This window comes from Teleopsis dalmanni, chromosome 2, assembly GCF_002237135.1.
Source record: "Teleopsis dalmanni isolate 2A chromosome 2, ASM223713v2, whole genome shotgun sequence".
Lineage (NCBI taxonomy): Eukaryota > Metazoa > Arthropoda > Insecta > Diptera > Diopsidae > Teleopsis > Teleopsis dalmanni.
In genome coordinates this window covers 219,878,798-219,905,070 of record NC_051847.1, presented here as the reverse complement: position 1 = coordinate 219,905,070, position 26,273 = coordinate 219,878,798, and the positions used below count along the sequence as shown (strand labels likewise).

At 30.2% G+C, this 26,273-nt stretch overlaps 2 protein-coding genes across 3 annotated transcripts; one reads left to right on the top strand and one right to left on the bottom strand.

Annotated features, from left to right (window-relative positions):
- LOC119684108 (retinol dehydrogenase 13-like) lies at positions 1 to 26,273 on the top strand. Its single transcript, XM_038098057.1, has 5 exons — positions 1 to 462; positions 4,218 to 4,840; positions 5,377 to 5,440; positions 25,583 to 25,729; positions 25,908 to 26,273. The coding sequence occupies exons 1-5, from the start codon at positions 365 to 367 to the stop codon at positions 26,059 to 26,061; spliced, it is 1,086 nt and encodes a 361-aa protein (XP_037953985.1). The 5' UTR covers positions 1 to 364; the 3' UTR covers positions 26,062 to 26,273.
- On the bottom strand, positions 11,180 to 11,961 carry LOC119684109. Of its 2 annotated transcripts, XM_038098059.1 has the most exons (4): positions 11,898 to 11,961; positions 11,708 to 11,820; positions 11,335 to 11,648; positions 11,180 to 11,266 (listed from the first exon to the last, which is right to left on the bottom strand). In XM_038098059.1, the coding sequence occupies exons 1-3, from the start codon at positions 11,925 to 11,927 to the stop codon at positions 11,339 to 11,341; spliced, it is 453 nt and encodes a 150-aa protein (XP_037953987.1). In that variant the 5' UTR covers positions 11,928 to 11,961; the 3' UTR covers positions 11,180 to 11,266; positions 11,335 to 11,338. The 2 variants fall into 2 exon arrangements, with proteins under 2 accessions (XP_037953987.1, XP_037953986.1); XM_038098058.1 differs by having other exon boundaries at positions 11,180 to 11,648.

Here is a 26,273-nt window from a genome sequence, read left to right as displayed (position 1 = left end):
CAATTTCGAAATGCTTGCTGCAGATTCAGTCACGGTTCGGGATTGCAGTGCCGCGGTACGTTCATCTGTGTGTGCTGCCATCAAAATGAAATAAATTAAGAAAAGTGCTTGTAACTTCGTCATTTATGCAATACAATTCTTTTTTTTTTCTCGCTTTACTGTCTTCAGTTAACGTTCGGTTTGCTATTTTTTCGTATTTTCTTTCATTTTTTTTTTGAGTGCATAGTGCGGTTTTCACTACATTTCAATTGACTTTTCCCCAGTACCCGGCAAATTGCGAAACTTCAATATTTTTCCGTGTTTTTTCTTTTTTTTTTTTTGATGACATAAAAATTTATACCGAATTTTGCAATTTCTCGCCAAAATGGAAAGCCTTATGTCAATATTTGAGAATGCGGATCCATTCAAAACCTGGTGGCCAACCATTGCCGCTGCAGTCGTGGGCTTACTGATTATGGTGCGGTGTGTAAAAATTCGTTCGCTTTTTAACATTTATTCCAGTTCACTTTTTATTATAAACTTCTCTTTTTATTTTATTATGTATATTTTGTTTATTTTGTCATGCAAATGTTATTTTATTAGCGTGAAGTACATGAAGTGAACTTGTTCAAAACTTACTCGACTAAAATAGATTGTTCCGTTCCGTCTTGATGTGTATTAAGACGTCCGAGAGGAGCAAATGTTCCGAGCAATATTTATAAAACTTTTTTATGGAAAAAATTTTTTTGGGATAAGTGTGAGCAAAAGTTGGAAAAATATTATTTTTCATGCATTATTAAAGTTTTTCTATGCGTACTTCTCCTTTGAAAAGGAGAAGCACTTTGTGCAAAAGTGCACAGAATTTTTTCCATATAAAATTTATTTTATTCTTGAGCTAAAAAAAAACTAGATATAAACGCACATTACTTCCGGTCATAAATTTAAATAATTGGTCACAAAAATATAATACATTGCTTCAAAAATTATATCTACATATACATATGTAGATATAATGAAGAGAAACATATGTGTGTTCTGGTAGTGACTTCATTTTTAAAATTACTGTGAAAAATATAATTAAATATATAAAGGGTTATGGTGAAAAAACATCCGCTAGTTAACCAGTATCAATTACTGGTATAAATCAAAATATCAATTACTGGTGTTTTTAACAGTAATCATATATAATTAACAGTTTAAAATCAAATTATATAAACGATATCAGCATAAAAAGCATATTTAAAAAAAAGAATTTTCTTTCATACTATACGTAAATTTGCATGAGTACCAAATTTAATTTTATTTTATTTTCTTAGCCAAGAATATTTTACAGGCAGGCTTTCGCGAAATATACAGTGCGGAGCATATTGTGTGCCTAAAAGGGCCAACTTTGTGTAATAATTACAATGAATTAAGTTCAAAGTAGTTTTAGTAATTTCTTATAAAGTGCATCTAACTCCTTTAACTACTTTCATGTGTGGTATTTGAGGTAATTGCGTTATATAGTAGTACCACTTCGAAATACTTCAGCAACTAAGTTTAGTTTAAAATTTTGTTTACAATCCAAATAATAAATATCTGCAAATAATTTTTAAATGACTTTAAAAAATTTTTTACTATATGGATTAAAATAAACAAACCCATTCGGTTAATGCCGAGTAATAACAAAACGATACACTTATACACTAACTATACACTTAACTACATAAAGATATCGAACACATAGACTTGAAAAATGTTTGGATATAGTCATAGTCTAGTCTTCAGTTTGCATTATATGGATATTAACCAAATTTAAATTGGCTTGCTATAATAATACACGGCCCGGTGACATTGGTGAATGGTACATATACTCCAGACTTTCGATTTGAGGAACTCAAAGGTACACCTAACTCTTTATGAGTTGGAGTCATTGAAATCGATAAACTTCATTACATGCGTAGGAGTGTTAGTCGAATGCATAGGCTTACTCTAAATCTAGTCTTCAGTTATACAGAAACCAATTCATTTTAAATTGGCTTGCTATTATAATAGTGAACAGTATATATACTCCAGATTTTCGATTTGAGGAACTCCAAGGTTCCAGAATAAGGTACAGAAATTAAAGTTACCTACAAAATAAAAATTAGAGATAATCCATTTTTATATATTATAAAAAATATATATATTATATACGGTTTCAATAGATCAGAACGTTGCAATCATGACAAATAACTATTATATCACAAAATTACGTCACTCTGAAAAATGAAATTGACGTAATGAACACTATTGTACTATTGTACAAACCGAAAATTAAATTACTGCTAAAGTAATTTCTGTTTAACATTTTTTAAGTCCTACAACCATAGAATATAATAACATATAATAATAACAGTGATATCGGTTCCTAATGGAACAGAACGCCGCAAACAGAGCAATTCTTTTGTGTTTTGATTAACTCAAATTAAACAAGGAATAAACTGTATTTCATGAGAAGTAGAGTACTTTATAATGACGAGTTCTTATTATTCAACATATACAGAAGTTTACACTTCAGTATTCTTCTTCTGATTGTGATCTAAGCTTGATAGTCACGATATATGAGACTTGAAGTCTTATCTACTTTTAGGCTGAGATAGCATTTCATTACATTCTAGAGACCAAACTTGTTGTTTTATTCAGATGAGACGTCTTGTTATAGTTAAAAGGATGAACTAGAAAGCAGACTTTTTCATATTGAGGAGATGTTGTTATCCAACATGTTCGGAAGCTTTAACTCCAATATTGTTCTGCTGACCACGATGGAAGCCTGTTAAACACAATGAATGTGTTTGAAAGTTTCATTTATTTCTAGATAGAGACGACATTTAATTACTTTTGAGAGACTAATCTTGTTGAGATATCAGTCAACAATTTTAGAACTATTTTTTTGAGAAGAGAGATCTCATTATAGTTAAATGTATAAATCAGTCTACTATGGCTTGAGGATTACCTAAATTACCAAGCTATTAACGGTGTCTTTCAACTTTTATCGCTGCTAAGATTAATTATTTATATAAATGCTGTTTAAATTTTTGACTCAATTTTGCAGATAAAGACAATTTAAATACGTAAATAAAAAGCAAACAAATTGTATTCAATTGAGTTAATTTAATTGGAAGTATATAATTGCAGTTTAAATACGTTCCTCTTCAGCCAATTTATAATTTAGTCTACATTTAGGCGCAATTATTCAAATGTTGTTTTTTTTTATTCTCAAGGACTCTTGTTTGTTCAGGTGCTTCCCATTTTAATGTTTAATTAACCAATTCATAAAAATTTAGATAAAATACCCAAACATGAATTTTTTGATAAAATAGCAGAAAATGAAAAATATGTGTATGAACTCATATATGAGAGCGCATTAATTCAAAATAATGCGAGTATAGTCGAAATTGTGCAATTTAAATATAAAAGGCATAAACCTATATTTAGTACATGTGTAGGAACATAAATACACTCCTGGATATGTGTTGGCTTCCTGCTTGCAGCTTTTCCTGCTTTCGTTTTTCATGTTTTCTGGTTGTCGCAGCATTTAATTGGATCAGCAATAAATCTCTTTTGTGCGAGATTTAATTTTGGTGCCAGTTGAAAACCGCTTACATTTGCGGTGCTGTGGTAAAAATCGCGTCGCTTCGCTATGTAAATTTGAATTGTTGTGAAATAATTCTAAAATTTTCCCCCGTACTGTACTGTACACCCAATTAAAAGCCATAAATAAGCAACAATTAAATGTGTTTGTGTACGCAGCACGTGGATAAACAATATAACAGGCCACGCAGTGGCCCACACTCGACTAAACTGTTTTCAATTAAAGTACCAGGCCTCTAGCACTTTTGGCGACTTACCCGCATGCCGGTAGAGTTCAGCGGTAACATGGCATAATTATCATTTTCGCACAAGTGCTTGCGAGCAGTATCGACAATGTCCAAGTGAATTAGCAATTTGTGCTTTAATCAAAACAACAATTTGTTGTAGCAACGCCTGTGGCAACGAAACACTCTGGATCTACAGCATCAACAACGCATAGAGCATAGAGCAAAGGACGCATTACCAGCAGTGCCAGCATTGTCAGCAATGTCAGCATTGCCAGCATATAATTTGTTATTATTTTGTGTATTTTATGTCAATTTTTTTGTAATATTTTGTATTTCGTATTTCTATTAAAATATCATCTTTTCCTTTTTTGTTTTTTTTTGTTTTTTTGCTTATTGCAGCACCATAATGAGCGGTCAACGTTGTCCTAACGATAATCAAATCAAGGAACAAATTGTCATCATTACAGGCGGTAACAGCGGCATTGGTTTCGAGATAGCGAAGGCATTAGCTACACGTGGTGGACGCATTATTTTGGCCTGTCGGAATATGCCGGCAGCGGAACGTGCAGCTGCTATCATAAAACGAGAATTGGGCTGTCGTGCCGCGGCTGGTAGAGTCTTCTACGTGGAAGCACGTTACCTCGATTTGTGCTCCTTTGACAATGTGCATCGTTTCGCACGGAATATCATGAGCGAATTCGAGCGCATTGACGTGTTGGTAAATAATGCGGGCGTGATTTTTCAACCTACAAACACAACTGTGGATGGCTTTGAATTGCATTTGCAGGTGAATTATTTGGCGCATTTTTTGCTGACACAATTGTTATTGCCACATTTGCGTCGTTCTGAGAATGGACGCATTATAAATACTTCCGCCCATGCTCATGCTGCAGCCAAAATCGAGTTTGATGATCCACTGAATGTGGGCACATGGGCTGTTAAGTTTCATGCACGCGATGCCTTCTCCCATTCCAAATTGTGTGTTGTGTTGGCAACACGCTGGTTGGCGCGAGAACTGAAAGGTAAGCAACAATGGACATTTTGTTGGAATAGGTTTTATATAGGCTATAGGCACATATGGCCTATAGGACTAACTCTTGTGTAATGTTGTGTGCCTGTGTGATGTTGTGTGATGTGAATGGCAGAATAGCAGAGAGAAAAATGTTTCCAATCTGCAAAAAAATAATAAAATAACAAATAAAATGAAAAGTAAAAAGAAAATAAAAATAAAAAATGTAATGTGAACTTTGTTAAACTTGGTACACTACAAACACTATTCTGGGCCTGCCAGCCTGCGTCTCTGACATTTGGCGTTTGTTGCCTGTACGTGTTTTTATGGTTTAACAAAATTTTTATTTAATTTACCTTGTTTCCGATGTCCTTTTCCTGTGCTCTTTTTTATGTTCTTGCGTTCTTTAAATTGTTTTGTTAAACTGATTTAAATTGGTTTTGGTTTTTTTCTATTTTTTTTTTTTGAATTTTGTACTTTTTTTAATTTTATGTCCTGTTTCATTTCTGTTTGTTGCCTCTTTAATTTCATTCCATATTTTTTTTCCAGAAAGCAACGTTACGGTCAATTGTTGCACACCTGGTCTGGTCCGTGGCACCGCACATTTGCGCAAGTAAGTGGCTTTTGATTCCATTTATCAAATTTAAATTTAAAAGGGAAATATTTGTGCATTTTCGAGCGAAAAATATTTTGCCTATTAGGCTAAAAATATTTTTTTAAAAACTTTTTGAAACACAAAAAGTTATTAAATAAATTCACTTACGCGCATAATGCGCTTATAAATCAAAAACGTTTATTTGATTTTTCATTTAGTACTTTTTTTTCCAAATTAAATTAATTTTATTTACCGGACTATGAATTATGCATTGCTTCAGAGTCTTCATCATCATCACCTACGATACGGATAGGAAAAAACAAGCGACCTGAACATATACTACGTAACAGGTGCATACATAAATTTTTTCCGATTAAATTAGAAGATGGCGCCAGTGAAAGTACGCTACGCATTAATTTGTCATGTATGTCATTTTGCTCACCTGACAATGAACACACACACAAGTTCTGTTTAGTGATCTTGTTCTGACAGTGAACTTACACACTAGTTCTGTTTAGTGATCTTGTTGAAAATTACGTATTTTTTTTACCTAAAATGAACGGAAAAAGCCCATGCAATCACCAGGTACTTCTATCAGTCGCATGATCGCATGTTTTGTACCAATGGTTTATCGGAATAATAGTATTACAAAATACTATTAGTCATTGTTTTTCACAACAATTCACTAAATAAATTATAATAAAGGAAGGGGATGGGTTACATTTTGTAGAATTTTACATATTTTTTAGTTACCTTAATGAATTATAATAGCAGTGAAAAGATTGATCAGAGAGTGAAGATAGGTACATATAGTGGGACCATTTTTGAATGAACTACATAAACAATTAATTAAATTATTATAATAACAGTGCGAAAAGGAAAAGGGGTATAAAGTATAAAGTTATATATAAATTCTTATATATATATAACTTATATATACTTAACTTATATATACTTATATATTATAGATATATGTTTATAAATATACAAATGTAAAAATTCAAGCTATAAACTTTTTACTTTAAAACTAAACTAACTCTTCTAACATTTCTTTTTTCTAATTATCTTTGAAAGTTGACTTGCTTCTCCAATTCTTTTAAGTATTATTATTAAAATTTCTAGTTAATTTTAATACTCAAATATACACTCAAAAATATGTCTGAACTATATAGTTTTTATTATCTATAATTTCAATGGCGGAATTTCTTCATTGAACACCATCCACCTAAATACGACACTTCTATTACATCATTACGGTCATTTGATTTATAAAAAGGCACCACAATTATTTAGATGTGCTAGGCTGTCCGAGCTTGTAAATTTAGGTCATGTCTTTAATTTTGGTAAAACCTAACCTGTTTCTCATCTCTGCAAAAAATGAGCCTCCTATGGTCAATTGGTGTTACAAATATTTATAAACCACAAGTAGTGCGAGAACAAAACAAGACCTATTTTTATTAGTTTCTATAAAAACATTACCTCTTATTGATTTTTCACAATTTTTTTTTATATTTTATTATTATATGTAAAATCTAATATTAACATTGATACGATATGGAAACTGATTAAATATTGTATTTTATTGTATTGCATATAGTGTAAATATTGTATTGTAAATAATGCTATACATACTACATTTATTAAAGTTCAATTTAAATTGTTACTACCAAAATATCAAAAATCCTTATATCCTCCTTAAGTCCCCAAAAGATTAGATAAAAATAGAAGTTACTTGACTTAAATTCATGTGAACTATGTTACCTATGTTCACTATGTTAACCGCCAGAACTTTTTAAAGCATTCGGACTTAAAGACTGTGTTGGGGGTCTATATGTTGCTGGTGTTCTGGTTGTCGGATATGTTGGCGTGGTGTAAGTTGTTGATGGTGTAGTTGGAATAAAGGTTGTTGAAGTATAGCTAGGATATTTTTGAGTATCCTTTAACTGCTTGTAGATATAACGAGCTAAAAATCCATTCTTATCGGCAGTATAAGACCAGTTCGCGATTGCATTCGATATTATGAAATTTATATCTATGAATCCAGTAACAGATAGATCATCTTTGGAACTTTCAGATGTCTGAAATTTTGCAATTTCATTTCTAAAGCCATTATCTGGTAATTTTATACTGAAAAACGTAGTCATTATTTATTGTAACAAAAAACGAAAAAAAAAATTCACAACTCACTTTAATTCATATAAATTTTTGTCAGTTTCAAGTTGAGCTTGAGATGTTGCACCGTTCTGTGGGTGCTGTCTGCTAATTTTCACTACAGCTAAGAAGAGTGTAACTCGTAAAATCTTTAATTAAAAATAAATAAATATAAATATTATCTAAAAGAAACGAGTTTGCATTACAAAAGCACACCAAGTAAATTTTAGAATCATGATTTTGAAATGTCTTCACTACACGGTAGTGGCAAAATTACTAAACATTTTTGAAGATAATTTATTCTTATAAAAATAAAATTTTTAAATAATTATAATGTAAATATAACTTATGTAATTACCACCTTGCAAACTGGTACCACAAGTTTTACTATCCCAAAATTATTATTAACTAAAAACGCATTTGCTTTTTGAAGAAGTCGTTTCCCAGTTGACAATGCAAAGAGCGAAAAATACAACGATTACCACCTTTGAAACTTTAACTGTAAATTTAAATAAAATAATACCTTCATGGTAAGTAGCTTTATAACTACAGCGTAGTGAAGATATTTCGGAAAAATTTATTTGGTGTGCTTTTGTAATGCAAACTCATTTCTTTTAGATAATATCCATATTTATTAATTTTTAATTAAAGGTTTTACGACTTGGACTCTTCTCAGTTGTGGTGAAGATTAGCAGACAACACCCACAGAACGCTGCGACATCTCAAGCTCAACTTGAAACTGATAAACATTTATATGAATTAAAGTGAGTTGTGAATTTTTTTCGTTGTTTTATATAATAAATGATATTACATCCTTTAAGCATTGAATTGCCAGATAAGAGCTTTCGACATGAAATTGCAAGTTTACAGATATCTGATAATTCCAAAGATTTATCTGTCACTGGATTCCTAAAAATAAATTTTATAAAGGCGAACACAATAGGAAATTGGGCTTACCTTGCGGATAAGAATGGATTTGCCGTTCGTTATAAATATTCTTCAGCAACCTATCGCCCAACTCCACCACCATATTTACCTCCACCACCACCACAGTCTTTAAGTCCGACTGCTTTAAAAAGTGCTGGCGGTTAAGGATGTAGGGCAGTGATATAACATAGTTAACATCACTTTAAGTTAAGCAACTCTTATCTGTATCTTGTTTTAGGAGCTCGAGGAAGTCACAAAGATCTTGATAGATTTTCGTAAAATCAATTTAAGATAAAATTTATTAATGTAGTATATATATCATTATTCACAATAAATATTTGCTATATACATTAAAATATAAGAGAATATTTAATTTGTTTTAGAATTAAATATTTAATCTCAACAATAGCAGACATACTTCCGAGATGCACGCGCCTCAATTAAATAAATTTAAATAATTTCTATAAATTATCTTGATTATAAGTAACCAATTCATTTAAAATATTAATTGCATTCTTAAAAACAACTATATGTTAGTATTTCAGTATTGTGCATTAAAAAACCAGTCATTGTCTAGTATTTTTACGTTTTCAAGTTTAAATCTTTATGAATTAACTTGGATGTGGTCAATGCAATTGGCATTTAAAATATTTTTCACAGTCTTTTCTCTAAGCGCACAGTACGCAGAAGATTCTTTCTATATCCATGTGAGACTAGGTCGTCTTTAGGTGAACAGGTTTTTTAAAATAAAATTTATTTAAAATCAAATAATTGAGATTTAAGCAAACTTAATTTTTTGTGAATTAAAAATGATCAATTAAGATGTTCAGTAGATTCCTAATCATTTCGTTTTGATGACATTTGGAGATCATGGTTTTCGAATTTCATGGTTGTTTGTTGAGCTTTAGTTATGTGAACTTTATTCTAGTCTTCTTACTCTAACTTCTATTACTTAATAGGGATTTTAAGAGTTGCACTTGTCTTCTGTCTTTTGATAAAGTTTAGTAGATAAAATGCAATAAATTCTAATAAAAATTTATATGAATTAAATTTTGCTATGAAGTTGTTATTCAGAATTATGCATAATAATGCTTGTTTCGAAATACAACTGCGTGATAATAGTTTTCGGAATGAAATTGGAAAATTTCAAGTATCTACACATTAGTTCCAAAGAAGCTTTATCTATTACTGGGTTCACACATATGAATAATAATGGATTATGCCTTCATTATATCTACAAGCAGTTGAAACACACTGAACATCTGTTAAGCAATACTCCTCCAACTAGGCGACGTATTACAACTATACTTTGGTAGATCTATTTGAAATATTTTTGTATTTATTATAGTTCAAGTATTTTAAATTATATTGTTTTGATATTTAATTTTTAATATAGTTGGATTTTATCATGTCTTTAGATTTATAGAGATTAGAATGAAAATTGTGATTAATGTTAAGATTATTAAAATATTTTTTTTTATATTATTTTTAATTCATTATGTTGTGCTTAAAAATTTCAATATAAAATAAATTATTAAAAATTTTTAAAAATTATTCCGGAGCTTAAATGCATCAATATTTTATATTCTTAACCAGCAGCAGTTTTTAGAGCTTCCGCGCTTAAAGTTGTGGCACATCGTAACGTCGAAGTGAATGATGAGTATGTTCCTGAACATGGTCTTGAACCTATAATACGTCGCCTAGTTGGAGGAGTATTGCTTAAAAGCTGTTCAGTGTGTTTCAACTGCTTGTAGATATAACGAACTAAAAATCCATTCTTATCCGCAGTATAAGTCCAGTTTGCCATTGCATTCGTTTTTATAAAATTTATTTGAATGAATCCAGTAATAGATAAATCTTCTTTGGAACTATTAGGTAACTGAAAACATATATCATTATTCAAAATTACAAATAAAGACTTCGCAATAAAATTCATTTTTATTAGATAATAAATTGAACTTTAGGTACTATACTCCTAGTACTCCTCTGTGGGTTTTGTCTATTAAACTTTACCGAAAGAAAGAAGAAAAGTGCAACTTGTAGAATCTTTAAGTAAAAAAAAGTAAGTATAGGAGTAACAGAATAAATTTTGCATTACTAAAGCACACCCAGCAAATTTCAGAACCATGATCTTTGTATGTCTTCACTACGTAATGATTAGAAAACTACTGAAGACTTCAAGCCATAGTTTTTTCTTGTAAGAAATTATGTTTGTTTAAATCGCAATTATTTGATTTTAAATAAATTTTATTTTAAAAAACCTGTTCACCTAAAGACGACCTGGTCTCACATGGGTATAGAAAGAATCTTCTGCGTACTGTGCGCTTAGAGAAAAGACTGTGAAAAATATTTTAAATGTCAATTGCATTGACCACATCCCAGTTAATTCATAAAGATTTAAACTTGAAAACGTAAAAATGCTAGACAATGACTGGTTTTTTAATGCACAATACTGAAATACTAACATATAGTTGTTTTTAAGAATGCAATTAATATTTTAAATGAATTGGTTACTTATAATCAAGAAAATTTATAGAAATTATTTAAATTTATTTAATTAAGGAGAAATAAGCGCCTGCATCTCGGAAGTATGTCTGCTATTGTTGAGATTAAATGTTTTATTGTGAAACTAATTAAATATTCTTTTATATTTTATTGTATATACTGTAAGTATTTATTGTTATTTTATATATACTGCATTAATAAATTTTAACTTAAATTAATTTTACGAAAATATATCAAGATCTTTGTGCCTTTCTCGAGCTCCTAGAACAAGATACAGATAAGAGTTGCTTAAATAAATTCATGTTAACTATGTTATATCACTGCCCTACATCTTTAACCACCAGCACTTTTTAAAGCATTCGGACTTAAAGACTTTGGTGGTGGTGGTGCTGGTAAATATTGTGGTGGAGTTGGGCGATATGTTGTTGAAGAATAGCTAGGATCTTGTTGAGTAGCCTTTAACTGTTTATAAATATAACGAACGACAAATCCATTCTTATCCGCAATGTAAGCCCATTTACCTATTGTGTTCGTCTTTATAAAATTTATTCCTATCAATCCAGTAACAGATAGATCTTTGGAATTATCAGATATCTGCAAACTTGCAGTTTCATTTCGAAAGCTCTTATCTGGCAGTTCAATACTTAAAGGATGTTATATCATTTATTATATCAAACAACGAAAAAAAAATTTACAACTCACTTTAATTCATATAAATGTTTATCAGTTTCAAGTTGAGCTTGAGATGTCGCAGCGTTCTGTGGGTGTTGTCTGCTAAGCTTCACCACAACTGAGAAGAATGCAAGTCGTAAAATCTTTAATTAAAAATGAATAAATATAAATATTATCTAAACGAAATAATAAATATTATCTAAACGAAATTTTGCATTACAAAGGCACACCAAGTTGATTTTAGCAACATAGTTCCGAAATATCTTCACTACGCTGTAGTTACAAACTTACTAACCATTTTAAAAGATTACTTATTGTTATAAAAGTAAAATTATTAAATGAAAAACATGTAATTATTAACTTATGTGATCACCATCTTGCAAACTGGTACCACAGGTTTCACTATTCCAAAATTATTAGTAACTAAAATCGCATTTGCTTTTTGGAAAATGGTTTTCCAAATAACAATGCAAAGAGCGAAAAATACGGTGATTACCACCATCGATACTATAACTACATATAAATAAATAAAATAAAATATAAATCATATAAATGAAATATAAATAAAATCAATCTCTAGTTAAAATCAGATAAGAGTTGAGCTAATTCACTTAGTTCGATTCTGAAATATAGCGCAGAAATAATTTAATTAAAATTGAAATATTTTTTTTTTGGATATAAATCATCGATTTTATTTAATAAATTAATATAAACGAAAATTTTAGAAACTATATTGACACGTGCATGTGCTTAAATAAAAAATAATACAATTTCACCATGTACATTTTACTAAAAGTGCTGCATTTTCGCAATTAAATGCTATATTCTAGCATTTTTATCGTTACGGAATATATATAGACTTCTAATTGTACCTACAATGTTATAAGCTTATAATGTATTAATATGTAGATATATTTCATTAAAGAAATTGTAATGGTAAATCAAGCGGAACATTTATTTTAAGGTTGAACTGAATTATTATAAAATTTATATGAAAACGAAAAAAATATTAATAATAATTTAATAATAAATATAAAAATATTTAAAAGTTTTTATTTGTTTCAAAAAGTGAATGGCATATTTTTGTTTTAGTTTGAATATTATATATACATATATCAACATAATATAGAATGCTGCTAAGACTACATTTAAGAGTGGGTCGCTAGAGCGATAAAATTCTATGACGTGATAAAATCTCTTTAAAATAAGTCAAATGATTTTTAACTTGATAAGGAAGAAATGCGTATGTCTCTTCATATTGTTTTTGTTAAATAAGTTGGTGCACCTAATATATCCAGCCCTGTATATCCATCACCAGCAGTCAAAAAGAACACTTACGAAGAATATTTGATGGTATTCAAAACAGTAATTGACTCAGTCAAATATTCACTTAATTAAATCTAAGTCAATTACCACTGATAATCCTGATAACCACTGATAATCCTGATAACCACTGATAATCCTGATAACCACTGATAACTGATATAATCCTTTAAACTCATCTTTCAGATTGAATAAAGATTTATTAAAGAGATTTCGAAAAGTAGTGAACTACAACAACGAAAATTTTTATATTATTTTAATTAATTATTTTTTTGGCTGACCATACAGCTTTTTCGAGTATAGAATTTGGCTATAACCGCTTCTATTCCTCTTTCATATTCCTTCTTTGTAAAAGTATATATCATTTCAATTAAAAACTTTATTTTAACCATAATAAATCAGATGTGGATGTGGTAATAATATATTTAAATTTTACTCATAGTCTTAAATACATTTTTAATGGCAATATTTATAAATTTTACTCCATTTCCGATGGCAATAAAAACTGAATTCACCCCACAATGCATTTGAATCATTTATCTTATAAACTTTAATGAGCTTGTTCTACACTCAAAAAATTTCATTAAGATTTTGAAATGCTTAAGTATACAAGCTGTAAAACTGTAAAAGTATCATTGCATCCCGCAACAATCAAAAAATTTCAGTCAAAATGCAGAAACGAAAAGCAGCACTAAAAATTTCATTTGTTAGGGAAAAGTTAAACATAAATTACACAAGAAACATCAAAAGGGACGGACGGATGGACGGACATTCGACATGCAGTTAAGAGTTGCACTTTAACACTTGAACACAAGTTCCAGAAACACCAATACCAACACCAACACTGAAAGCGCCAAAAGCAACAGCAACAGAGGCAGCAATTGTAGCTGCAGCACCAACAGCAACAGTCGTACATATTTAAATCACTCATACGCACTGTTGGCCGTAGAATTCTTGCAAATTAGAAAAAATTTCTGAACAATTTCCGCAAAACAACTGAACTAGTAAAAATTTGTTTTGTTTTGTTGCAGATTTATTTGTTTTCCATTCTTTTTTTTTGGTATTTTTTTAAATGCAACAAATTTGTTGTTGTTAATTTTCTTAGTTGCAAAAATGTGTTTTCACTTTTGTTTCTTATTCTGCAACATTTACGTTATACAAATGAAATACTTGTATAAAATGCGATGATGTGCTGTATAATTAAAATGCTGAGGGTTGACTCAGAGCCTGATGTTAATTTGCTTGAAATAAATACAAATATATATAATGCAGCTGTGTTTTTTGGTCGCAGATAAATGTACCCCACCAATATCCCCTTCCCCCCCAAAAAAAACCTAAGCCATAGACTAAATGCTACGGTTAAAGTTTTAGCAGTTTTAGTTAGAGTAATGACTGTTTATGCCGTTTGTGGAGTATAGCTCCTAGTGGCAAGTACGGATACAGTATCCTGTACTTCGCTTGAGTAGCACATGTGCAATGTTACTAGCATTTCGAGTATGTAACTGAAGTCCTACAAAGACACGCAAATATGTACTAACCGACCCACAAAGCTACATACAAAATACAAGTTCAACAACTTGCCAAGTTGAAACTGTGCATCTTGACACATGTTGTTCGTGATTAACGATTACAGCACTCAGTATACAGTATTCAGTATTCAGCAGTCAGGCATCCACCAACGAGAAAGCAGCAAGAGGCAAGCAGGCAGCAGACAGCAACCAGCACTCATTTTTGGCAGTTGCCAACATTGCCATTGCATTTGTCGGGAAAAGGATTTAAAACGGATGTGCATTGGCGCGTAGCTAACAGCCAAAACTATATGGAATCTTAAGAGCCATAAAGCGATATTTTCGTATTTTTGTATTTCGTATTTTGTATTTTGTATTTTGTATTTTTTATTTTGTATTTGAATTTACTAAGAACCATGTGCGCATAATTAAAAAGGAAAATCGCTGAAAAACGTTGTAGTTAAAAAAATAAGCTACAGGATATAAATTAATTTGTTGCAAAACAAAAGCATTTCGCTGTTGACTCCTTTGTTAAGGAAATTGTATGGCAAAATTGTTACAATTGAGAAAATGCTTTTCGTGAAAAAATATTTGCATAAATTAATTAAAATCTCGCACAGAATTTAAATATTCCAATTCAAGTGTGGAATAAAAAGTTTACTTCAATTAATTTTAACAATAAGCGCATCCTTTTGTATAAATTTTTACTAACCATTTTTGTTATTTCAGTAACGCGGAATGGGGATTCTGGTATAGAACCAGAACCATATAGCTTTAATGCAATTATCCTTGTTTCATTTGACAAAAGAGCCATCCTGTTTCGAACGTGAAATTTATTCTTACATAAAATATAAACTTTTTCGTGCCGAATGTGTTTCATTTTAATTGCTAACCTTTCCTATTTTCCTATAAAGAGAAACACCTGTGCCATCTTATTTCATATATCAAACTCAACGATTTTCTTTAACTTTGGGGTGCATTGACATTGGGTTATGTGCTTGTTTTTGTTAATGAATATACTTAAAAATACTTAATTTGACAGTACAATGTGATGTCATCTTCAAACTGATTTGATATTGTCTTTGTAGCTAGTACGAATGTAGTAGTGCTAGAGGTATCGTGAGCAGAGGATCGTTATAAAGTAGTATCAATTTTATTACCACAATTACATTATTCTAGCTCAGAGTTTCTCGAAGGAAGTTCTAACACAAGTTCAAGTGTTTCGTGAATAACTAACTAATAAATTATGGTATCTTAATTGTTATAGTCTACGAATAAAAATATATATATATTCGGCATTAGTTTCTAAAAATACATATATATTTCATAAGAATATTTTAAGATATATAAGAATATTTTATATTATTATATTGAGATATTTATGCCAAAAAGAGTTTTTTGAGATCGTCGCATAGATATCAACAAAATAGAATGTAATATAAACTTCTGCATATATACTTTTTATATATACACGTACATATATATACACATATATGTATACATATATATACATATTACACATAATGGTTAATATACTCAAAGCTATGTAGTAATGATGACTTCGAGAATTAAAATACAACTTCATCATCAAATACGTATAATTTTAGTCTACGCTATAGCGGCAATCCAAAAGATCCACTTAGAGGTGTTGACCCATCATGTTACCGTATAAGAAAGTCAAACGTTCAAAAACCAACTTGAATTTTTAGCAAAACTTACAATGCTTTCTAGATCGTCAGAAAAGTTGGCCCCTAAATAGCTTACCGGCGCACATATAGAAGCAGATGTGAGGCACTTTCAGCGTTTCCACAGCTGCGACAGGAATTGTTTAAAGGGAGATTCAGTCTTCAAACTTAGTTAACCATAACACTGATATCTTTACGGGGCATGTCAATGAGAGTTCTAAATTTCTTTTATATAGAACGCTCATACTGATCTTCAACAAATATTTTCGATAAGCCAACATATTTTTGAATTTTCCCATATATTATTAAACTGGGCAGCAGAGAAAGAATTAAACAAATGTTCGTTCCTCAAGCACCCCGTCTCGTCAGACCGATTAAGTTGCAATTGCCGATTAAGTTAACTGTGTGATAATCAATAACCGTAGTATACTCAAGACTTTTAAAGCAGTTTAACCGCCTAATTGTGTGTATATATTCCTATCAAATATATTATCCACTTAGACACAACCTAAAGCTTCCCTAATAGTGATTACCACCGCTTGAAAAACACTCTACATAATAAGTAAACTTATTCAGTCCTTCTGAGAAAAAAACAATATCTCTTTTAAAATCGTTAAAAATGGTTAGACCTTCTGGTTAGACAGCCAAGTGTCTCTAAATGGAAACTCTTCATTAAATTTGCTGTCCAAATTTCGAATGGGAAAGATGTTGTCTATATTATTTGGACTAGGACTGAAGAATGGAGCCGTGCTCGTAGTCTCTAGCAGATGATGCTGCTATTTGTTTACTTATGAAATCAAGCGGATGGTGTTTTACTCAATGCATCATCATTACAGAGCGCTCTATACTCAGCCCTGTTCAGTACCATACACTACGAAACTTATCTAAAAACGTCCTCTATGCTGAAGTCAATAGTATAGGTCTCATGACAGCCGTGCAGAGCCATTGAAATATGCGTGGTTTTTACTCTTTCCATTTAACTTCACATACTACAACATTATGAAAATATCTATCAAATTTCGATATGAAATAAATCAATTTGAAAAGTATTAAATCAAACGTTTTATAATATAAGAAATATAGTATCCTTTTATACACTCTGCGTATATTCTATGGGAAAACGCAAAATTCGCAATATTAAAATTCGCAGTTGAACTGTTGTAACTATTTTGATTATTTTCATTATTATTAAACTAAATTTTATTCCACTAAACATCTATTTAAATATTAAACAAACCAAAAGGAATATATTTACACATTTAAGCCACATTAATCTCATGAATTATGCATTCACCACCGCAAAACGGATACACGGGGCATAAAGTGGTTTCCGCTATATTTTATTTATAGGAAAATAGAAGTGATGATACTTTATGAGTGCCTGCGAATATCAGTCCTCGAATAATGCGAATAATGAGATATTTTGTTATATTTTTTTATATTTTTTTACTATTTGTCTATGTAAACAAGTTAATGCATAAATTATGAAAAACAACAAATGCAATCTGGAGCAAATCATTTTAAAAACATAAATTTAAAACAAAAAAAAAAAACAAAAAATAGATAATGATAAAGACCCCAAAAATTTCTGTGTTAAATGTAAAAATTCTTGAATTTCAAATGAAAAATCCGAGCACAAGGATAACAAGTGTATATGAATTATAAATGAAATTGTTTGTCTATTTGAACCGAAATGTTGAACACAAGACAAGCTAATCATGTTTATGTTCAAGGATTTGTAATTTATTTATTTCAAAGAGTTACAAAGTTATTTGTAAAATTTAGTAAAGTTAAAATTTTTATATATTATTGCATATCCTTACCCTAACACATAGCCTCTTCCAGACCTGTGCTGTGCCAGGTACCATAACAAAACAATCACTCATTCATATTTTAATGAGTGTAATATATTCTTGTTGGCAATAGCAATAGCAACAGCAACAGTGTTTTTGGCAATCAGTGTCACTATAGAAGTAAAAACCAATCTATCATTTATGCCCGAAAGGACTCCAAAGGCCACTAAACCAAATAAAAACGAAAAGTGTTAACATGCGTCATTACAATTTGCAAACTGCCAACATTAAAAAAGTGACGACTATGTACATACAAATCATTTGGACATGCTGCTTATTCCTTACTCCTTGTACCTTTCAAAAGGGCAAACAGAACACGTACTCGAACACAACCTTCACCATATGCCCGAGACAGAGCCTTTAGAAGACCTTTAGAAAAAAGTGGCAACTGCAGCTGAATTCTGTGTATAAACTTCGCATTTACGGCACGTGACCAAGGTAAAAAGATATACGATGTACAAAATGTAGACATGGACTCATACGAGCCATACGAGCCATACAAGCCATACGAGCGTTACGAGAAAATGGAATAAGTTTTTTTGCAGTCGATAACCAAAGTTGGTTTCCTGTATTCCACTTTTCCACTTTTCTCTCATTTACATTTTCTTTTAGATTGTTTGGCATCCGTTTTTTCATTTTTTATCGAAGTAAGTTTTTCGCTTTTCCATTTATCCTTTATGCAATTCGCTTTATAGGTCTTTGTGTTGTTTGACATGATGATTGTGTGTGCTGTATTGCAGCATTTAAAAATGAATGCTTCCTTACTTGCATGCCTGTCAGTTCCATTATGCGGCTTTGTTCCGACAGTTATGAGAGAAAATGTACTAAATTAAATATTAAATTTTATTCTAGTCTTGAGCTTATGCCTGTGCTTTATTTATATCACTCTAATGCTTTTAAATTACATTTAGTTTGGAATGGTTTCATGCTGCTAACTGCACCAACACCACTCCTTGTCTTCTTGCCGTTATGAGAACTATTCCGCATCAACCGTACATACAATTCATATAATGTATGCATAATCGGTGTTTGGGGAAATGATAAGAAAATGGTAATAATTGAATAATCCTTGACAACGTATTATGCAGTTGCTTTACTGAATAATAAATTAACCGCTTAATGAAAAACAGCTTTTCCTTATAAATCAAGTAAGTCAGATTAAGTCACTGTTTTCTGTGCCCGTAAAAAAAATATTTTTATTGAATTTATTAGAATTATTCTGAGTATTCTCTTTACTTAAACAAAATGAAATCTTGGTTTTTTTAAGTAATTGTTGTAAGTAGATTTTGAAGGATTATATTTACATTTTCAATTATCACTCAATTTTATCAGAATAATAGCTTTGTTAAATAGAAATCGTTAAACCCCAATACCAAACACCCAAAGCAACATAGGGTAACCGTGCATTTAACACTTCACTGTTGGACTTCGGCGTTGCTTACAAGTAGAGGAATGACAGCAGAGCAGAATGAGATTTGAATATTACGAATTATCTTAATCCTAAAACCATTTAAATTTTAAATTTTTACTGTATTTCTTTATGCAAGAAGATAAAAATAACAATTTAATAAAGTTGTGACATAGAAGCTATTTTTAAATAGTAAAGTGCTAGAATTAAAACAAGGAAGGATTTATAGCTGACTACTGTTTAAGTATTAGGAGTTATAATAAACATTAAATTATTTTAATTTATAATTTAAAATTAAATTATTGAAAAAAAATTTATTTTAATTTATTTAAAATAGTAAAGTGGTAAAATTATCCGGCCATGTAAAATGACGTTAAACAACACCACTAACTCAGTTAGAATGAAAAGAACTTCCTCGAGCCGTTTCTAAAACCAGCTGTAATGTCAGCCCAAAAATTTGATAAATAAAAATAATTTGTAACTTTCTACTTACTTTTTTGATAATAAATAATTTATAAAAAAAAATGTTGGTCAGCCAAAAAATTTGATTATATTAAAATTTTTTTAAAAATAATTATTTCACGGGCTAATTGGTCAGTTATTAAATAATGATCCTTTTTTTTTAAAAAAAAAAATTTTTATTATTTTGTTTTATAAGATTTTTATTGTTTATTTTTATTTTAAAATTAAATCAATTAACTTAATTAATTTAAAAATAAATTGTTAAAATTAATTTTAATTTACCTCTTCAAAATTTATTAATACGTTTATATAAATTAATTAATTAATCACAATAATTAATAAATTCAATCTTAATAGTACTCAAAGCTGCTTTTGTATATCGATCCGAATAGACTTTAATTTAAATAAGAGATTTTTTATAATAATCATAACATTTTTATTTAATTTATGTGTTTTTTTATTGTCAATAAAAGCTTCAATTAGTTTAAATAATTAGAAATATTTATTATTTAAAATTTTTTATCATTACAATATCTGCATTTTCTTTTACAACAAATATATTTACCATTTCTAACTACTTTTGTATTTGTTCTTCCAAGTGCTTAACTTTACTAACCTTTGTTTAAGCTTAAGTAACTGTCAGGCTAATCTATTCATTATCTACTTTTTGTCTGCATACTGTTGTTTGTATTGTTGTTATTGTTCTGTCACTTTTTCAACGATAAAAGCTCTTTTATTAGCAATGAAAGGTACGTGAACTTTGTTGCTTCAAGAAATAACAGAAACCTAAACTTGCAATAACAACAAAAATCAAAGTAAAAACAAAAACTAAAACTAAACAACAAAACAGCAACATAACCAACTAACAACTAAAACAACAACACATCTTAGTTGCAACAAGATCTTTTTGTTGTGTTCATACTCTATTTACCCAGCTTAGCCCTCAAGTTGATGGACACTTCCCAACTCATTTAAATGCTTGTCATGTTTTTATGTGTAAAGCTTTGTATAGCTCTGCTATACCTGCTGTTGTGCTCTGCTCTGCTGTGTTGTTTTGTGTTGTGTTGTGTTAATCTTAAAGTTATAACAGCACATCGCACCTCAGTTCATTTCACCTCAACTTAAGTCATTGTGCAAGTCAAATAAGCACACAAAAATCTACACACACACACACACACAGAGCATTATAAAGAAAACATTGAAACCAAAGTCACGGAAAAGCGCAAATGAATGAGATGAACACACATTAATTATTTATTTATCGCAATTCTATGCTTTGTGCAGCGTAATTTGCAAATGTGTGTGCTCTTCTGTTGTGTGCTTTATTGTGCGTTGTGTATTGTTGTTGCTGTTGCTGTTGATGTTGTTGGTTGGTTGGTTGCTTTGTGCGGGTGTCTGTTTGTATGCTTAAGTGTCGAAGTGTCGGTGAACCTGATATGAACACTAAAGCAAAAAAGTTTGTAATGATTGATGAATGGGGCAATTGTTTTTTTATCGACTAACGTGAGGGAATTGTATAGGGACAATATTAAAAACTAATAAAATGTTAATTAATGTTAAATGAAGAACAAAGAAATTAAATTAAATAAATTGTATTATAATAAATTACTCTTTTTGAAATATAATAATTATATTAATTATTCAAATAGTATAAGTAACTAATGTTACTCTAGGTATTGGTATTCCACTTGCAATGGCCAAGCTAATACGAGGCTGAGCAGATGAACCGCGCCGTTCAGATCTCAAGATCGACCTAGTCAAAACTAGATAGGAAACATACCAGATAGCTACGGCGTAAACTACTTAGCACTACGATATCGGTTCTAGCGGGTTAGTGCGTGTAAAGAACCTTATACCTTATAATGGTTATTCCATTATTTCTAACTTATAATGATTTTTGTGGTACTTGTGACTATGCAAATGAGGAAGAAACTGTACTCTATCATATGTGCCAGTTTCCATTATTGGCTAGGAGAAGATTTAAAATTTTTACTGCCCATCGACTTTTCACCGACTTAACAACACTTATCTAACAAAATTCGTGGTTTGGCTAAGTTTATGGACTTGTCAGGTTGGTTCATTGTCGCTTGAGTGGGTAAGTCGTGCCTTTTGGTTTTATTCGTACGCTGACCTCTTGCCTGCACTAAGTCGTCATATCACAATGAGTCCTTATTTGAGCTCAATTGGGCTTTTGATATAAGACAGCCACGACATCGCAATCTAATGTAACTGGTCTAGTAATTTGAAACTAATTCTTATGTGAAATATATTAATTTAAATGTTCTTTTCCTCCAAATACTAATGACTGCTTTTAATTTAAGTTAACTCTGTATAACAATATAACCAATTTCGAACTCCTGCAAAAACTATTATAAAGTTAATTTAAACTAAACTACTTTTGTTTACTGAGTTGGCAAATGAGTGTGAGTGCTTTAAGAGTTTTTGTGGTACTTGCACTTTTCGTCTGACAACTTTTTGCTGCACAACTTCACATAACTAACCCAATAATTTTTTGGCAGATGGTATTTGTTGCATAATCTGACCAAACTTTTCCAAAAATATTATTTTGTCTAAAAAAAAAATTCGATACTTTGAGGTAATAACAACAAACTGTTATATAAAATATACCAAATTTAGTCATGAGAAAATAGGTTTTTGACAGTATTTCAAAAATTTGGTTTTAAATAATCTATTAAGGCTCATTAAAAATATTTTTTGGGTTACTTATTTTATTTATAAAATAACTAAAATTTGATACTGCTGCATTTCCTGTCAATATTACACTTTTCGTACAAAATATGTCATCCAATTGGTGGACATTAAATAGATATCAAATGATATATTTTATTTGCAGCAACAGCTGTTCTTAATATTAAAAAACAACCACAATATCGCATAATAAATTTTAAACTATTTCCAGATACGAGTGTAAAAATTATTATGTCCTGAAAACTTTTATGTCAAAAAGTTATTTATATTTAGTCAATTTACATCCATAAATCGAACTAATAAAACTATTCTGTAAAAAAATATTTTGCAATTGCAATAAAAATTACTACCTTTTTTATCTCAAGTCATTTGTTTTAACAGATAACGAGATTTAAATAGTTAGCCTTAAATAACTTTGTGGGTAGCAATATCCTCTCTAGCTTAGTTTTATTGAGCATAAAAATTTAAATTGTTTCCAATAAATACATCTCAATGATATTATGAAGAGAAATTGAAACCATAATCTCATTTTTCACTTTTACTTTACTTTGAATATAATGAAATATTTGAAATGTCACTCATACGTCCCGAGCACATATGTGCAGATTAGACTATATATAAATCAACATAAATATTTCCAACAAGAATTTAATTCTTTTTAAATTATTCATTAACATATATATCTTCTTTTTATCTTATTTTTATTAAAAGAATACAATTTTTACTTCTTTAATACTGCTTATAGTATTTCTTAAATCGTTTAGAATACACTTTTTTTAACGAAATGCAGCCTAAATGAGTCTAAAACTAAAACAATTTGAAATGTCAGACGATGGTTAGCCTTTTCAGCATCTCCCGTTGTTAGTAATACATCAAAACGTCGGCTATAGCACTAAATTCAACCATTGATTTATGTTTACCGCTTTAGTTTTTGGTTAATAGGCCATCCACAGCACTAAGCTCAATCTTCTATTCGTCATTAGGTACAAAAACTGCATATTTACAAAAATAGTCTCAATATCCAAGGATCCTTTAAGATAACATATTAAGTATTTTATCAGTAGCATGTTCAGACTGCTAAACTTAACTACATAAATTCCATATCTAGGGATCACTGACTTAGTATTTTGTAACCAACTAGAACGGTAAGCTTAACCATCTGTTTTTAACACTATTTATTCTACAGACTGCAAAATTAAAAAAATTATCCCGATATGCAACAGTGAGACCTCTTGAGAAACCCAATTTAGTGTTTGGTTAATTGGTCACCAAGAGCACCAAGCATAACCATCTCATTTTTCTCATTATTTCCTTTACAAAAAAATAACAATACCTTAAAAAAATATCATTCCGATATCTTCTTAGGATCACGATTCAAAATTTAATAAATAGATCATGACAGCCGCTAGGCTCAATCTTCGTTTATCTGTCGCGAATTGCTCTACTGACTTTATATTAATAAGAATAATACTGACATTAGTAGACATTACATTAAGCATAATATTTTAAGTCTTTTGTTGTCATTTAATACATTGACTGTAAGTTTCATCTGCTATATTCAATGAACTTATTATTTGGAAATGTGACTTCTATATATATAAGAAATATCGAAATGGATGTAAATGCTTTCAATTTTCCAGAACAAGAAGACGTTATAAGGTATCAAATCAAGATGGAAAGACGGATACCCTATTAACTGAATTTTCTTTCAATTATCATAAAATGTTTTCCATTCCACCTGAGACACCTCAAAAAAATAATTTTTAATTATATTAGAAGATGCTTCCACTGCTGAACATTATTTTCCAGAGAGTTGATTTTAATCTACCAAAACAAGAAGAGATTCTTCCACTGGCGAATATATTTTTCCAAAGAGTTGATTTTAATCTACCAAAACAAGAAGACGTCATAAGGCATCAAATCAATATTGGAAGGCGGATAACCTGTTAACATAAAATTCTTTTCACTCCACCTGAGATACCGTCAAAGTATAATGTTCGATTGTATTATACGTTTCTTCTATAAATGAGAATTATTATTCAAGAAATTAATTTTAACGTACCGATATAAGAAGATATCATAAGATACCAAATCAGTACCGAACGACGGATGATTGACTCAATGTTTTGAGTACTGAAAATGTTATTTGGTTACGATGATGTATTAGAACTCCCATTGTCGTGGAATTCTGCCTCTGTTTTTTTATTAACAATTTTTGTATTGTGTAAAATATGTGTTGTACCCTCTTAGTCTCGTACTTTCTTAATTATAAGATGTTTTCAGAAAACAATAAGCAAAAAGTGTATAAGAATGAAGATTGTTTTGGTTTCGCACCACGTACGCATAGCAACAATTGGGCTTCATGCCGCATTTGGTAACGACGTGTCTTCGCCAGGATTTCCAAGGTTTAATGTTAATTTGTTTTTAAAATTTAATTATCCTGCTGCATGCGCTTGAATATACTTCAACGTGCATAAAAGATTCTGAACTTCTTTTGTGTTTTTGTCTTCTTGTGTCTTCAAATTCAATAAAATTTTGTGTGAATGTGAAAATTGACTGCTGCAACGTTCAAATTTTTAATTTGGATTGTGAAAGAGAATTTCCGCATACACCACCACCACCACCACTACCACTTCAGAGCACTTAAAAGATTATCTCATTATAATTAGGCTAATATCAAAAACCAAAAACAAATTAAAATTAAAAAATAAAATTTTAATTACTAAAGTTTTTGGCATTTGTGAAAAAAATAAAAAATAAAGTAAATTATAAAAGACATTATAAAAAAAATACTTTCGATCTCATTCCGGCCCCCAAAAGTCATTCGAAAAATCTGCACCTAATTTCTGCTTAAATCACGTTGAACTTTAAATTATTAAAATTTATAGATAATCTTGAATACATAAATATAAATTTATATACTCACACTTATGGACTGCCTTTTTATTATGCTACAGCTCTCCACTAATGTCGGCCATTTGTGTTAAATTGATGACTTATCCATGGATGTGGCTATTCATGAAAAATCCTACCGAGGGTGCACAATGTGCCATACGCTTGGCTACGGACCCACAACTGAAGCATGTAACTGGCGAATATTTTAAGTAAGAACAACTGCTTTCTTCTTTCCTTTTCTTTTTTTTCTTTTTTTTTCTCTATTCATTTCTCTACTTTCTTTCAATTTATTTTTTATGAGAACAATATTTTTAATGTACTTTGACTTTATTTTTGCTTTTGTTTTTATTTCATTTTTCACTTTTTGTTATTTTGTTTCTGTTAAAGTGATTGTGAAATAGCAGCATCCTCCGAACCAGGCAAGGACATGGAATTGGCGAAAAAATTATATATGCAGACCATGCAAGTTCTCGAGAAAATAACCAAACTGCAAGTTTCAAAGGAGCTGGATGCAGTGGAAGCTGACGCAGAACTATTATAGAAGTCGTGCGATTCTGTAAACCGAAAGCCAAATGCGGGCTAAGTGAATTGAGTTAATATATTTTTCATAAATCCTTCATGCATTTTTTATATCATATTTATTAGGTTTAAGTCAAAATTTACTAAAGTAAATAAAAATTTGAATATGACATAAATTTTAAGTTACTCAGACAGTTGCGCAAAGAACACAAACTATAAAGTTTAAAAATTTAT